At 48.1% G+C, this 16,966-nt stretch overlaps 1 protein-coding gene across 2 annotated transcripts in view; it reads left to right on the top strand.

Annotated features, from left to right (window-relative positions):
- Positions 1-15,159, top strand: part of LOC142560373 (QRFP-like peptide receptor) — a 91,919-nt gene extending 76,760 nt beyond the window's left edge. The window contains exons 2-6 of one of the 2 annotated variants that reach the window (XM_075672421.1): positions 2,322-2,728; positions 9,338-9,461; positions 10,347-10,552; positions 11,368-11,479; positions 12,175-15,159. In XM_075672421.1, coding sequence (XP_075528536.1) covers positions 2,328-2,728; positions 9,338-9,461; positions 10,347-10,552; positions 11,368-11,479; positions 12,175-12,516 — 1,185 coding nt within the window. In that variant the 5' untranslated portion in view covers positions 2,322-2,327 and the 3' untranslated portion in view covers positions 12,517-15,159. Of the gene's footprint in view, positions 1-2,315; positions 2,729-9,337; positions 9,462-10,346; positions 10,553-11,367; positions 11,480-12,174 lie in introns of both variants that reach the window. The other variant, XM_075672420.1, reaches the window with a different exon arrangement.
- Positions 15,160-16,966: the final 1,807 nt, after the last annotated feature.

Raw genomic sequence — 16,966 nt, 5'->3', positions numbered from 1 at the left:
TCCTTGTCGTGGGGTGATGTGGAATTCATGTTTTACCGCGAACAGAGACAGAGCAGTAAAAGAAATGGCAGCGAGGTCAACTAGGCAAGCATCTGGTTTATTACCCTACAAAGGTAGAATGGTGTTTAGGAATGCAAAGATAAAAAAAAAAAGAGTCACTTCAGTATCCTTACGTGATTTGAATGCGAAAGCACTATGACTTTTCTAATTGGTTACGTCCACGATGCGTGACGTCATACGTTGTCACGTGTACTCCACAACTCTTCCTTAATCCACCTTAATCAACCTTGCTTTAATTTGTAACAATCTTAATCCATCTTCATTCACCTTGCTTTAATTTCAATCCACCATTCATTCACTTTAGTTCACCTTAATGCACTTTACTCCACCTTAAGTCACTTTATTGCTACTGACGTCATACAAGATGCTGAGACGACACTGATGATGGTCTTTGGTGCGACTCGTTGCCTACAACTCCGGCTTTTTTCTCATGGGACATATAACGCTTTAGCATTAACAAAGACAAGCGAATGCACAATGAGAGTGCCACTTCATTCGGGGGCGCACATCAAGACTACAGTTGGTCGCCGAGGTCTCAGGTGGGCTATGGGCTAGAGAATGGGCTGAAAGTGTACGCGCGTTCGCGAGAACACGGCACCATCTCCATAAGGCTGTGATAAAAGTTGCGCGGATGAGTGGCGAATCGAAGAGGCGCTTATCCGATTGAAGTCTCGTGCTGACGCTTTCGCGGAAGATGTACTGAACGACGCACCAATAAACTTTAGCTTTCTTACATTCTGCTCGAAGACGACGCTGGGGCGGAACGGCGGCCGGAAATTACAGTGAAGCTACACCCGCCTGCAGTTTAGAACATCTTCCTCGTCCTCCCCCTCTTTAAGCCTACCCTGGACACAACTCCACATTCGCCTTCTACTGCGATGAAATGGTTGAGCAGGCGCCCCTGGTTGCGAAGAACGACGTTCGGTAACGAGGGAACTGGTTTCGGCGCGGTTGGTGTCCACTTCGGAACGGATCCTTACTGTCCTCGTTTCCTTTTCGTGGTCCCTGTGTAACGTTACACTGTAGTTATACAATGACGTAATATTGCTGATACGCAGAAACTGGCCCCGCATAATACTACGTTATTGTTCTTTACTGTTGTCACAGCATCCCGGCGGCATTCTTACAATTGCTGGTAGGTACAGCGGGGCGAAGCGTTTCTCGCGGCGCTCGACGTTTCTGCGCAGCTGCAAATAGAAGTGGGTGCGAGAAAGAAAATCTGGGGCCATTTGCTCCTTGAATATGTGACTCTGCCTATGCACTACGGAGGAGGTTTCTTAGCGCGTGCTGTATGCGTTTGTCCCATAGACATGCCGGCATTGCGGAGTGCGGTCGAGTTTACGTTCCGTCGCTGGCTGCCCGCGCGGTGCAGTGGGCATGGATGCCCCATTTGGTGATCGCTGCGTCTGAAGGGGCAAGGTTCTGACTGGTGTTGTATAAGTCGCGGCCCGCTTTTTTCGTCGCGACGATAGATTGCATTTTTTACAAGCACTGCTCCAGGAGGGCACATGTAACCAACAAACGGAGGCCTCAGGAGAGCACCTGAGGTTATAATACAGCAGGCGGCGCAGGATCTCCAGGGCACGAAAGGGGTAGCGGAGGTATCAAAGCTGGAAGCATGGCGGCTCGTGCGTTGGGGCCGCGGAGGCCGAAGCGTGCCAGGGGGTGTTCGCATAAAAAAAAAATGGCTGTCGCGATAGCGGACAGCCGATCTTATACTCCCCTGGTACCCGCAGGCCTCTGCGAGCCCCAACCCACGGACCAGTGCGGGTTCTAGCTTTGGTGTCCCCGTTGGCGCTTTGGCGTCCTGGAGGCACCACCAATAATGCGAAATAATGACACGTTGTTTCAATTAGTAAAACACACGATTCAATAAAAATAATTACGTCCAGCCGCCAACTTGCTACGCTAAGTTCAGCATTACTGCGCACCGCGACTTCTGCCGGCACGCCTAGGGACCAACGCATACAACATGCGCCAAGGAATTCCTCCGTAGTGCCTAGGCAGTCATATATTCAAGGAGCAAAAGTCGCTACATTTGCTCTCTCGCACCCACTCTTACTCGCGCATGCGCGCAAACGTCCGGCGTCTCCGCAAGTGCCACGCCCCATTGTACCTACTAGCATTTGTAGATACGCATCCCGGCGATGACCACGTTTTGTAACAAATGGCCGGCTTCGGCGCTGCCTATGGTGTACGGAATGCACGGCTTTCTCCGGTGACGTCATCAGGCGCGATTCCATCCGCCTTCGCAGGAGCAGAAAGCCATGGAGGCGACCAACTCGAGCGAGGAGCTTCCCTTGTTTCCCGAGGAAGGCATGCCCGAGGACTACGACTACGAGGAGTCGGCGTGGCGCTTCGACCTCGCCGACCTGGTCCCCACCGCGGCCGTGTACGGCGCCACCCTCCTGCTGGGCCTGGTGGGCAACCTCCTGATCGTGTACACGGTGGCCCGCTTCCCGCGCATGCGCTCCATCTCCAACCTGTTCCTGGCGTCGCTCGCCTCGGCAGACCTGCTCATCGTGCTGCTCTGCGTGCCGGTCAAGTTCGGCCAGCTCTTCTCGTACACGTGGACGCTGGGCGAGGTGGGGTGCAAGCTGCTGCTCTACGTGCAGCACGTCTCCATGATCTGCTCCGTGCTCAACCTCACCTTCCTCAGCATCGAGAGGTAGGGACAGACATCTTGGAGGGACCATTAAAAGAGAAACATTAAATGAATTTAGACTAACAAACTATTCTTTCAAAAATTATTGAATTAAATCTTTCAATAATCTACGCCACGAATTTCACAGTATACGTTTCGCATTTGGGGCGTTGTGCATGGCTCACTTCTTGAAGCTTGCGAAGTTAAGCTTTAAGCTCTTGTAGAAAACAGTGTAGTCTTATCTTCGCTGACAAAGATTTAGCTAGGCCTGGACAGACGCCGTCAAAATCCATGACGTCACGACGAGCTGGTTCTGGAATTCGAAGAAGGCATCGCCACTCGACTTTAACTCCTTTTCCGGCTTAACCAATAGTCTTCTAATGGCAAGAACGGCTCGTTAAGTGTTATGTAAGCGTAATTGACTAATAGAACTCAAATTACTTTTTTTAGAGCACAGCTCTTAGGCGCCCGTTGCTGTGTTTCGCGTCAGCGTCGTATCTAGGTGTAACAGAGCGAACGTGGTGCTCAGCGGGCGATGAAAGACAGCGATAGCGAAGAGCGCGAGGAGGAATACGGAGGAGGAAGGTATGGCGAAAGGGTGCCAAGAAAAACATAGTGCCCCGTAAGACGGGCTCTGTGGCAACGACCGCTACGAGATTGTACCTGAGTGCATGCGGCGAGCGCGTCCACTGAACCATTTATGGAAAGAAAGTGCTGCATGAGCGGAGATTTGTCTGCGGCGGCTGCTGTGAATCGCACCCACGCCTCACCCACGCGTTGCATCTCGCGATCGCCTTGATTAGCGAGGCATTCACGCGACACTTCTCCGCGCCAGCCAATATATCGTGAAATGAAAACACGTATGAGTTGCACTCAAATTTCGCATTAGAGACTATCGTAATAGACGATGTTTTTTTTTCTTCAGGTAACGCAGGGCTAACTAACCCATGAACGCCCTTGCTCCATTAAATAACACATTCATTCAAAGTGTTCTTGTGAGCGACAGACAGCGCTGCAATCCAGACGCGAAAGCGCGCAGTGACGTCATTTTTAAGCGAAGATCTCGTTGCGAACCCTCCCAGGCTTTCCTGATCCTGGCTGCTAAGTGCTGCTGAGTACAGCTGCTGCCTTGGTGAATAGTTAAACACAGTTAAAAAACAAAATTCAATTACGTGCACGATGGTGGGATAGAGTTTCAGTGCTCCAGCACAGCAGCCCGACACTCTAACCATTAGGTCACATTCGCACGAACACTTGAATCGTGCCAACGCGCAACATTTTTCTTATAGCTGTTTGAGATGATCACTGCGTGCGTCACGCTATACGTAGCAGGGGTGCGCGAGAACATACGCGCACGCGCGCGCGGATTCTTTCACGCCAAAGACGCAGGAACGAAATCGTCAAATTTATAGCATTTGATTCAGCGCTTCAAGAAAGCTGCGTTTCACATAGGTTCCAAGATGTTCGTTACATTTTCCTACTTTCTTTTTCCACATTTTGCCTATTCTTCAGAGCCTGGAAAGAAGAACCACGCATAAAAATAATGCCACGGAAACACACTGGCAGTTTCCAAGAATGCTGTACAGCTTCCGAGAAACATGGCCAAGCAATTGGTATAGTACCTCCACGTGGCTACGAACAAATTGCTTTTCGGCGTCATTCAGCGAAGCTGTACCGCACTTTTTTTTTAAAGCTTCGTTCAGGTTACGCGAGACACCCGGTATAAGTGTTGTGCGAACGCACAGCAAAAAGATTGTTGACTCGAACTGGAACCACGCCTATCACCGTCTTTCGTTAGCACAACCACAGCGGCGCTCGATCAAAAAAGCAGAGTTAGTGGTTTCGATCGAGCAAGCTGCCGCGACACCGACTGGCGAAGTCACCAGTGGGCAGGCAGCTCTTCACTGCGAAACAGGCCGGTCGACAAAACGACCCAGCACACACTCGTCTGTCTACAGGTCGCTCGTGCGCGAGCCGCTCACAATGAACGAGTTCGATGGTTTCCTCGCGACCACAGTTTGCGAGAGGCTGTACCGTCTGGGTCATTCAGATGCGCAAAGCAAAAGCTTTTGTAAACACCGCCCGAGGAGGGGCCTTGTGCAGCACAAAGAACGCGTCTGGGACGCACGGGTCCTTCTGTGAGAGCGTCTGAGTCGGCTCTTCTATCGAGTTTCAATGGGCAGCGCCCCAGGGGCACCAGGTGTTTGGATTCGCATAGCTAGTCGCCGGTAATATCGGTTCGCTGCCGGACGACGCCCTTGCCAGTGTCTCCTTTGGAAACGCGGCGTATGCGTCCTTCCGAGGTATCGCCAAACGATAACCGATATTACGAGCGAACGACTTTGAAAGTTCGGGCTTAGAGTCTTTTCTTTTTTCTTTTGACGCATACGAGGAACGCGGAAGATTTTCATCGAGTCCACGTGTCTATAAGCAGGTGGATTCTATGCTAATTGGTTAGCGCATGGGAGAGAAAAACAATTTTAAACCATTAAGCTTGCCTTACTCAGTGTTAGGTCTCTAAGGCCGTGTGTTAAACAGCTCAGGCCGCTTCTAAATTATGGGGTTTTGCGTGCCAAAACCACTTTCTGATTACGAGGCACGCCGTAGTGGAGGAATTCGAAAATTCCGACCACCTGGGGATCTTTAACGTACACCTTAAATCTAAGTACACGGGTGTTTTCGCATTCCGCTTCCATCGAAATGCGGCCGCCATGGCCGGCATTCGATCCCGCGACCTCGTGCTCAGCAGCCCAACACCATGGCCACTGAGCCACCAAGGCGAATTCTCAGGTCGCTTCGTATTCAGTACTGTAGTTGTTCCTCCCTTTGTGTAAAAATGCCTTCAAAACGTGCCTAAATTTGAAAGTTATGAATCCTCCATTAGGAGGAAACGAGACATAATCCGTGGAAAAGCTCCGTTTTAACACCGCATGTTGCACCGAAAGATAGCCACCCGATTACTATACGATTACTGCATGATTTACTACATGTTTACTATACGACTTCTATGTGATAAATGGGACCTTTTAGATAGATATTAATAAAGTTAATTGAGTAGCCAGTTCAGTGGAAGGGGCAAATGACCTCTCAAGCACCTTTTTACCCCCCCCCCCCCCGCACACCTCTCTATCCTTTTCTTTCCCCCATCAGTTTTATCACAAGGCAGCACTTCCTGCGCTTCTGTGTGCGACGAACTGCAGATAACATCTAGCACTGTCTTGTTTGTAGCGTCATCTTCCTATAGTGATTAGGTAAGGTCTGCGTTTTCTCAGAAGAAAACAGCTTCCTCCAATCCAATCCAATCCAATTCCTGGTACACGTGTCGCCATATATTAGTTAGCTTTCCGAATGTACACTAATCATAATGTCAGCCGCTTTTCTCAATTGAGTTATCTCCGACGACACGACCAGTTGGCCCGACAAAGCCACGGCATTCTTATCATCACAGGAACTAAAGCAAGCCTTGAACCGCGCGAAGGACCGGGGTGGGCACACAACAGCACCGCTCTGTAAATTTGTTGCCCACGGTAGTTTATTGTTCTCCGCACTCGAGCTGCGATATTTTTTCAACCTGATCGCTGTAGCAGTAACGCTTTAGTTTCAGGAAAACTGGACAAAGTTTAGTCAACCTCACTGCCTTTCCTTCTCTGCTCTGTTGCGTCATGATGTCCGCGGAAAAGAAACGTTCTTTTTTTGTCTTTTGCTGGCTCGACAACAAACATGCAGCCTTTCAGGCACGTTAATGTGAAGGCAATTAGGAATATGATTGAATAGAGAGAGAGAGAGAGAGAGAGAGAGAGAGAGGAAAAGCTAGCTTCAAGAGAAACACGTAACTTGATTTGCAGAGGCGTATGCGGCAGTTCAAATCACCCAAGTTCCTTTTAGTTTCAGTAACTTAATTCTACAAATCTTATTGTCGGCTGATTTCTTTTTTCAAGGATCTCTAGCAATTTTTCGTATAATGTTCAGTTCTCTCGCAACACGCACTTTAGTGTAGAGTAAAAAAAATTTTTTTTCACACGTATGTAAACGCGTGAACAAGACGAAGAGGAAGAAATTAAAAGCTCCGAAACTCGTCTGTTGTGCGCACGTCACCGACGCAGCACTCTCAAGGTTGTCTGCCTATTGCGCATATTCACGGCATCAGCTGCCGCTGGCGCTCTACGACGTCGACCGACCTAGCACCGGACTCGCTGTGGCACGGCCGCTCGATGCAAAGCAAGGTGCTCGTGCTTTTGGATCGAGCGGCCGTGGCTGTGGTGTGCACGCACCCAAGAGCCAATCTGGCTGAGTGCCTCCTGCCACCTACGCGTGCTACGGGAGACTAGATTAATCACTGACGACGGGACGGAGTGCCGGCCGTTTATTTTGTAACGTATAAGAAGGACGAACTTTGTTCCAGAAGTAAAAGTTAGTTTCTATTATTTTTTTGTTCAAGCTTCAAGCTAGCCTTTTGTGTCAAGAGTGGTTCGGTTTAATGAAATTCATCTCAAGCGGCTTATGGAGTTCCAGTACATTCCGGTGGTCGAGACGTCGTGCGTGCTGCCGCACGTCTTGCAAATTGAAAGCTAACAGCAATAAAATTTCGGACGGCATAATACAAAAAAAAAAAAAGGTAAGTCGAAGATAATTTGAATACAGAGGAGCTTACATGCAAAATTTGACGTCCGAAATACGAGCGAAATACGAGGGTGTGTCAAGGTACTAGCGCTAAAATGGCAGTTTTCAACACCACGAAAAGGTGGTCGCCATTATCGTTCGCCGGAAGTGACGTAGCACGCGCAGTTACTCGGCATGGCGTACGAGATAAGGCGGCACCCACGGCTGCCCTCGCCGCAGTGAAAAATCCCACGGTCGCGTTCTTGGACTTGCGTCATTACGACGGCAACTAGGTGCGCGCGTGGTCTGCTTAGGTTCCGTTTATATGCTGCTAACAAGAAAACTATGCAATTACGAGCCCGGCGGCCTTGTCGAGATTGCCTCAGTGGTATATACTACTCATCTATAACGAATTTAGCCAAAGTGTAAAATTTCGTTGTCGTTGGCCTTTAAAAGCATGACGCTTCACAGCGGCCACATTCAAGCGTGGGTGCAGAATCAGAATCAGTCTCTTTCTGTAGTTTTCTTTCTCCATCGTAGGCAACAGGGACACACTAAGGTACAAGCACAGGCTAACACGCTAACGCGCAGTAGCACACAAACCAAGATACCAACAAACGCACATTAACATACTAACACACGCGCACTTACATACACACTAGCACAATAACACACAGACTAACATAATAACATGCTAGCACGCATACACCAACGCATAACACACACAAATTTTGTCTTTCTTTCGTGGAGTTACGTGAATTGAGTTATTGGTCTCAGCCACGTGAATGAAACGACAACGAATGTTCTTCTCTCTAGCTGACGATAGATAGATAGATAGATAGATAGATAGATAGATAGATAGATAGATAGATAGATAGATAGATAGATAGATAGATAGATAGATAGATAGATAGATAGATAGATAGATAGATAGATAGATAGATAGATAGATAGATAGATAGATAGATAGATAGATAGATAGATAGATAGATAGATAGATAGATAGATAGATAGATAGATAGATAGATAGATAGATAGATAGATAGATAGATAGATAGATAGATAGATAGATAGATAGATAGATAGATAGATAGATAGATAGATAGATAGATAGATAGATAGATAGATAGATAGATAGATAGATAGATAGATAGATAGATAGATAGATAGATAGATAGATAGATAGATAGATAGATAGATAGATAGATAGATAGATAGATAGATAGATAGATAGATAGATAGATAGATAGGGAGGGAGGGAGAGAGAGAGAGATACAGAGGGAGAGAGAATGAGAGGCCTGAGCTGCTCTGTTCTAGCCTGCTATTCAGCGCTCGGACAAGGACGACAAAATAATATGATGGCGATGAGAGAAAAGTAGATGCGCACGAATAAAAAAAAATGCAGAAACCATCCACGAACATTTTCAATGTAAGCGAATAGCGGCACGCAGAGTAGAAAGCTATTCGTTTATTAAACGAACGATGCACCTGAAGGCGTACAGTTGCTGCGGCAAGGACATTTAGTTATCAACTGCTGATCAACTGCGTAATGCCGTAGAGGAGAGAGCCGTTAACCAGCCCACCTGTACAGACAGCATAGATTGACAGCATGTGCATCCCGAAGAACTACAATTGTCGGAGTTCGCCGACGAATGCGTCGGTAAAAGGATAAGCAGTTGCGAGTTCGTGATACGTTTGTGCCGCGCCCCTTACACGTTTTCTTATCTAGGGCCACAAGCAGCGCACTGCTCCGAAGATAGAGAACGAAGATTGGCTGGAAGTCAAGTGTAAAGCCTGCTTACAGTACCGCCACAGCCTAGGCTTTCTGCTTCTGCTTTCTTACTCAGGCGTTCAGCGTACAATTTAAAGAAAGGAAGACCTAGCCATTAGGAAGTTCTAAACGAACTGCTCAATATAAATGGGACGCAGGAAGGAATCGCACCTGTGCCCTCTTCCTAGCGTGCCGTCGGTTTTGCGCTCCTAACCGTCGACTTGGAAGTCATCACTCTTGATTGTCCCCTCGATGTCGTGCAGGTATTACGCGGTCATCCACCCGGTACGCTCGCGCTACCTGTGCACCTTCAGTCAAGCCAGGCGGGTGATCATCTTCATTTGGATCGCTGCCTTCCTCACGGCGCTGCCCATCATCTTCGTGCAGGTGGGGCTGCGGATTCGCGCCGTGCTGCGTGAACACTATGGTGTCGCAGTTAAATTCTCAGACGTTGATGTGCGTGTGTGTGGTGTGGGTGAGCGCCAACGACACTGACTGAACGCGAGTTCCCATGAGTGTAAGCGTGAGTGAACAGCGTTAATGCGAGTTAGCGCATGGACGAAATACTACTAGTGTATGAGTACCTATGAGGGAGTGTCCGCCTTCTCCGGTGGCCTATGATTTCGGAGAAGGGTTGCGAAAGATCACATAACCTTTCACCGCGCAGTCTGAGGCGTAAAATTGAAAGCTTTTGACTGCTGAATGATTCTCCCATTGAACTCTTGTTTATACTTTCATCGTCGAAGTCATCCTAATCAACGACAGTCATGTTAGGTTTTAAATCTCAATATAGACCCGTCTATAGGTCCATTCCTGTTCCGTGATATCCTCCGTAGGGCTTATTGATGTTAGCTTGTACAAGACGCTGTCCGTGGTTGTACATTGCAAATGGACATGAATCGAAACGCTTTACTGTATTCCGTCGGCGATGACATCGTATTAAGCTCTTCCTTGCCACCTTTTAGAACATACGCTCACCTAGTGATCATAGTGCAGAAGCATAATAGATCTTCGATGTTTCATTTTCGCCCGTACGCATTCGTAATCACATAATAGAGTGGCGCAACTTGAACGGGTTTATTGCATCATGTTGCACCATCCGTGGCGTCACAATGACGGGGCAGACACGTCGTGTTGTCATCACGTTCCCTACCACGTGGGGGCACGTTTTCTTGCGAGACATTGTTTGACAATGCTTGACCGCCTTCGACACAGTTTGCGCCAGCCCCGTTCTTTTTCTCTTCGTTTTTTTCTTCTTTCTCACGCGCCCAGGTCCACGTGGAGATGGGCCTTCGTCGTCGCGCTTACTGGTGCATGCGGGACGAGGCCAGTCCCGGAGCCTGGCGCTCCTTCGAGGTCTACATGCTCATCCTGGTGCTGTGCATACCCACCCTGGTCATGGGCTACGCGTACGCCAAGATATGTGCCCAGCTGTGGACGGTCGTCCGAGAGCGGGCCAGCCTCACCACGGGAACCTCGTGAGTCTACCGTCGTCCTCACTGCTTCCTTTGTTGTCGCTATTAGCTGCCAGCGCTGTGCGACTTTGTGGTTGACGTCTTCGTCCTCTGTGTTGCTTGCTCTCAGTCGTGCCGACTAATTTTTTTCATTGCGCTTGCGCGACGGCTCTTTGTGCTGGATTCACGCTGTAGGAAAGTTGCAGTAGCTATGTTTAGGTTCAGCAGCGATTAGGTTTAGTTACAGTTTAGCTGTGACCAAATTATCGATGATTCGAGACGGTCGGGATGAAAGGTTTCGGTCTGTGTATCACGCGTCTCGCGCGTATTGACCGCAGCAATACCTTTGGCCGCATTGCCCGCACATACGGTTACACCACTTTTGTCAGAAATGTATGTCGTAATTTTGGGAATGGTAAAGCAGCGCGGAAGCAACGCGAAAGAATGGCGTAATACCAATAAAGAAGCTGTTCAACAACTTCATCTCGCCAGCAGGGCCCGGAACACCCGGTCGAGCACATATGCCGTAAAGGCTCTTGCAAATTGGATCTGAAATGCATGTTTCTTTCTGAGAATTAACCTACTCCCTTTCGAAGCAAATCAGTTCTGCGAAAATAGTGTTATGACTAATTGTTCCCAGTGTCTTCGCAGTCGCCATTTTAGTGGCATATGTATAATAAGGATAAAAATTTATACGGCGCCTCTCAGTAAAGTTGGAAGGCTCCAGAAGTTCTTATCATACGTGTTCCTCTCTTCGTCCGCCTTCTGTTGCATTGTTCAGCTGCAACTTCATTCATATGTGAGCGCCTACTGACGTGAGGTCTATTTTGCATTGTTAGGGTGGCAACGGAGATGACCGAAAAGAAATCCAAGAAGAAGACCACTTTCGCGCCAAACGGCGACCCGGCCGGCCTCAAGCCTTCACGCGCAGACGAGGACACCGTTCGCCAGGTTGTGTACCACGTGCTGTTTCAGCCTCGTGCCGAGTTCTGTCAACAGCCCAGTGTTGTACGAAGTAACCAGTCGTGCGCATTCGTTTTACAACTTTTTCTTCAAAAAAAAAAAAGACATCATGGGAACTACTTTACTGCGCGTTTCTCGGCTCACTCTGCAACTTAAAAAAAGACTAGTTGCATTAAACAAACATTGAAAATTTGTCATACTCAAGCTTACCTATAATTTGCTATAACGTACGCAAACGAAGATATCCCGAGTATCGCAAAGCAACTGCAGACATTACGCCAGTGGTGACATTTGTACACGCTGTACCATAAAGTTTGGTTCAAATTCGTGAAACGCCCCGAAAGGATATGCCAATTTTATATTTGTATCGCGTGACATAGTAGCCACTGATTATATAATAAACCAGCTACTAGTGACGTACGATTGCTTCACATCATGTGACTCACTCATTACGGGCACGTGCACTCTATGCAATTGCAACCGTGTCACCTGACCTAGCAGCCACTGGCTACATAATAAATCAGCAACTATACATGTAGTCACGTGAGATATCGGTGCAGCCTGTCATGCTGGGCCAGGCTAAATCAAAGTCGCAATCCCCGGCTCCCCTTTAGGTTTGACTGATTGATTACCTGATTGAACGACTGACTGACGTCGTTCTTCTCTTGACCGACACGCTGCAGGTGATCAAGATGCTCATCCTGGTCGTCAGCCTCTTCGTGCTCTGCTGGGCACCGATCCTGATCCTGAACGTGCTCACGGCATTCGGGGGCGTCGCGACGCTCAACTACTCCTACCTGAAGCCGCTGCGCACCTGCTTCCACCTGCTGTCGTACCTGAACAGCTGCGTCAACCCGCTCGTGTACGGCTTCATGTCGCGCTCCTTCCGGGGTTCCTTCCGCGAGGCCCTCTTCGGCTGCGTTCACCCGGGCTCGGCGACGCCCTGGCGCGGGGCCACCATGCGCCTGAGCCGGACGCGCACCACCAGCGTCAGCATGGGGCGCTCGGCCACCTACGTCACGTGACCCTGCCGACAAAAGCCGGACGCGGGCGTCGGGGACGGCCCCGTCTGCTGTGTCCCGTGGAAGGGCAACGGTCATTCCGGCGTGGACACTTGAAGAAGAAGAAGACCCAGGTTGATGGAGACATCAAGTGATAGACACCCAGAATGATGGCCGCTCCAAATTGATGGAAGACTAAATCGACGTTGGTGTACGCGCTGGAGAGTAGTACTAGACTCGCAAACTTGAAGGTTCGTACACCGTTCTACTGTGTGGACGCTGCAAAGCGGGAGTGCGAACGTTTGGGGGTATATTGGGCACTTCGGTGCATAGTGGACGCTTAAAAGGCACAAGGACGTTTCGGCGGAGAGTGGACCCTCGAGAACACGGCGGACGCCTGAAAACAAGCTGGACACTTGAAAACAAGATGGACGCTTGAAAACAAGGTGGACGCTTGAGAACACGGTTGAAAACACGGCGGACGCTTGAAACTTCGAAGTGGACGCAGTGGACCTCTGAAACTGATAACATTGTGCTCCAGGAACCTGGGAGCTTTGCGAAACGAAGAAGCAGCCCCCTTTAAGTAATGTGGGCAATTTAAAGTAAAAATGAGGTGATATGGGTCCACCGGAGTTAAAAAAAAAATGCGGCGCGATTATTTCCGAGCCTAGTAGCTTTATATTTCTTTAATGGGTATTTGAAGAGTCATTGAAAATGACGGAGCGGAAGTTGCTACTTACGGTCGATGCTTGACGGGGACAGTCAACACTTGCGGACGTTGTTGTGTTGTGTATGTTGTGGACGTTGTTGTGTAAGTTGTGGACGTTGTTGTGTATGATGCATAAAAATGTATGAAGTGCACACTAAAAGGGCACTTGTGGACTCCATAGGAGAGAACAGCGAAGTCCTGACGCAAAGTGTGCAAGCAGGGCGGGGCGTGGATGTTCGAATGCGAACAGAAAAATGAAAAATGTTGGTTTGGACGGTTGAGGACGCTCTCAGAAAAAAAAAAGATGACATTTGACAGCACGACGGCCTTAACAAGGAACGCTCGACAAGCGATAGCAAGGGCGGAAACCTAGTCAGGGTAGTGCTGACGTCTGTGAAGGTAGTGCGAACCTGTGCCGGACAATGCAGGGAATCAAGACCATCGAAACGAGGGAGGACTCCAGCCGACAGGGCCGACATGGCCTTGAAAACAGTGTACAACTAAAGTCGACGTTGGCTGGAGGAGGCGTCGATAGACGCCCTACGGGCACCTTCGACCATTGGTCATCAAGAACATATAGCGCAGTGGCTGGACAGTAACTTCGAATCGCGCTATTCAGTGCGAACTGCCAGCGAATGACTGACGCATGTGCCAAAAATGACTGTGTGCGTTTTCTTTTTGTTTGTTTCCGGTGAAATATCGAAGTTGTTTTTCAGTGACAGCGTTGCGGTTTGGAGAATTCATGAGGACATATGTGAGCGTTGATGCTGAGCTACACCCATCGTTGACTTTGTTCCCAACGCTAGCAAGAGGTTTAGTACGCACAACAGACATCGCTGTAAGAGGGGCGCGCCTAAAATATAATAGCCGGAATTGCTACATTTATGTCGGCGTATAGCCCGAACATGTCTAACAAGAGTAAATTGCTTTTAGCTTGCTAATTAAAGATTTCTAAGGTTGCGCGACTTTTGAGGCATAAATTTTTTGAGCTCGGCAGCGAACTCACAAAGTTTTTCATTCGTTTAACATTAGTAAAGACGTACAAGTTCTTGCACTTTTAAAATGCAGGTTTTCACGTATGTTCTTACAAGCGTACGTCAAAGCGGCACAATACGCGAGACTCTTGGCGCGCAAGTAAACGTTGGATGATATGTTTCGCTGTCACGATTGAATGGCACCTGTTCTTGCGAAACGGTGGGGCGTGCGAAACGTTTTGTTAACGCGGGCCAACAGTACTGATGGTCCAGAAAGCGTGAGCTCGAAAGACTGCCACACTTCAGGACCACTGAAGCAGAGCGGTGTAGCAGAAACTGTAGACCACGATAAAGTGACAGAACGTCGACATCCTGGTATTGGGACACTGATGGGGGTGCCGCGAAGACCCGATGAGAAAACAACCGAGATTTTTTATTCTCATTGCCGAATAACGCCAAAAGTAGTGGCACACAAATCAAGTGAACCGAAAGCCGCGCGTATATAGTGGCGTACAGGGGTAACGTCAGACATTCCTACTCTTATCGAAGAATAAAACCAATACTACTTGCACGCACAACTTAATTCAAATGAATCGAAAGCTTCGCGCAGATGTCGTACTTCGTACGGTCTATGTAGGGACTGTCAATAAATACGTCCAGACGGCCTTGCCTTCCTATAGCCTCGACTTTCTTTACTATACAAAGGCTGTAACATATCGATGATATTGTAAGAAATGTCTAAACTGAGCTAGTTGGCTCGTAGTTCTCGAGAATTGAGCGCTCAATTTCGACGAAGAGAAAGGAAAGAATGTGATCGGCTTGCTATTGTGGTGTGTGGCTCGCGCGAGTTGGTGTCTAAAAGACTGGCACGCGCGCACTACTGTAGTAAATAGGAAGATTTTGCGCAAGGAAGAGACAAGAAAGAAAGGAGGAAACACACACACACACACACACACACACACACACACACACACACACACACACACACACACACACACACACACACACACACACACACACACACACACACACACACACACACACACACACACACACACACACACACACACACACACACACACACACACACACACACACACACACACACACACACACACACACACACACTCTGTGTTTGTGCCAGAACACATGCTACAAGACATTTAGAAGAGACATGCTAGCAGGTATACCACTACCAGAAAAGTACCATTTCTTTTCTGTTTCCCTATTTATTGTCCGACTTACGTGCATATTTAACGGGAAAAACAACGACGACAGTCGAAAAGGTACAATTTCGGAGCAGAAGAGAAAGGTAAAAGTCAGGGCAGTTAACGTGCGCGTGCGTGCGTGCGCGTGCGTGCGTGCGCGTGCGTGCGGCGCTGTTTTCCCGTCCACTTTCTAAGTTGTTTATGCATGCATGCAATACCAGCCCTGCGAGTCTTACCCAGCGCCTATCTACCGCAGGCGTCACGTTTCTTTCTTTCTTTCTTTCTTTCTTTTTTTTTTCAGGATACCTTCCATAATGCAGCCGCATTTTCATATAAGCACTAAGAAACAGGGCTCTTTGTTATGTTCCTTATGCGGGGAAAAGTTTTTACGCGGAGTCTTTTACACACACTGCCTTTTTTCATCTTTTTTTTTAGGTTTGTGTTAGCTGGCACTCACTAACTGTCACGTAGAGACAGCCAGCAGCCCTTTGCGATGCTCTCCTTCGTGGCGTAAGAAGCACGATAATAGAAGTTCTCTGGTTTCCTTTACTCTTTTTGTTGGGTCGGTATCTCCCGCGGCGAATGTATTTGTTTTTCCCGTCCGGAGTCTTAAGACTAGGATCTCCTACGGCAGATCCGATTAGTCACTAGGAAAGGGGTCGGCCTGATGAATGAACGGAAGTGACACTGTGAACGGAATTATCGTACCCGGAAGCTACGCCTCATGTTTGCCACCCAAACCCGGTCGAAAACGCCGCGCTGCGCGTATCTATATCCATTAGCGCTTCTGGCGCCTTCGGCCTTCCTCGAGCTTTTCATTTATTTTTGTTGCTTCTTCGGTCATACGGATGGGCTTAGTTTAAACAGGAAAGCAGCGCCGAAACGGGCTTCGTATGACTAACAAATTGAATTTGTAGGGCATGCGCAAGTAAGAACGAACCGGGTGGTCGGATTACAATTTCGGTTTTGTTTTCTTTTTTTCCAACAAAATGTTTTTAAAATCTCAGATAGGAAAAACGTACGTGACCAAGGACAAGCATTGCGGTTTTGCGAAACATGCCGAGCAGCTTTCTTGCGATAGAATGACAGTAAATAAATAATAAAATAAACGGGACGGTACGTCGCTGAAATTGCGAAGCTGCTTTGCCAAGATTAACAAATTTCGCCAATTTCGCGAATCGGAAAATTGCGAAGCTGCTTTGCCAAGATTAACAAATTTCGCCAATTTCGCGAATCGGAAAATTGCGAAGCTGCTTTGCCAAGATTAACAAATTTCGCCAATTTCGCGAATCGGAAAATTGCGAAGCTGCTTTGCCAAGATTAGCAAATTTCGCCAATTTCGCGAATCGGAAAGATTATACCGGAAGAACTTACTCTTCGTACGACAGAAAGCTGAGCTAGTTCGTAAGGATTCATAATGTGTCTTCTTTCTTTTTTCGCCTCAGTGCTTCCTTCAGTTGATAGTCGGCGTTCATGTTGTCCACTTCTCTTGTGTCTGTGTCTGCAAGCCTTACTCCTTACTATTCGTGCCGAGTAAAAATTTATTACGGTGATTGAAGATCAATTGATATTCATCATTAAAA

The sequence above is a fragment of the Dermacentor variabilis genome, chromosome 10 (genome assembly GCF_050947875.1).
Source record: "Dermacentor variabilis isolate Ectoservices chromosome 10, ASM5094787v1, whole genome shotgun sequence".
Taxonomy (NCBI): Eukaryota; Metazoa; Arthropoda; class Arachnida; order Ixodida; family Ixodidae; genus Dermacentor; species Dermacentor variabilis.
Note: the sequence above shows the minus strand (reverse complement) of the source record. Positions and strands in the feature narration are given on the sequence as shown.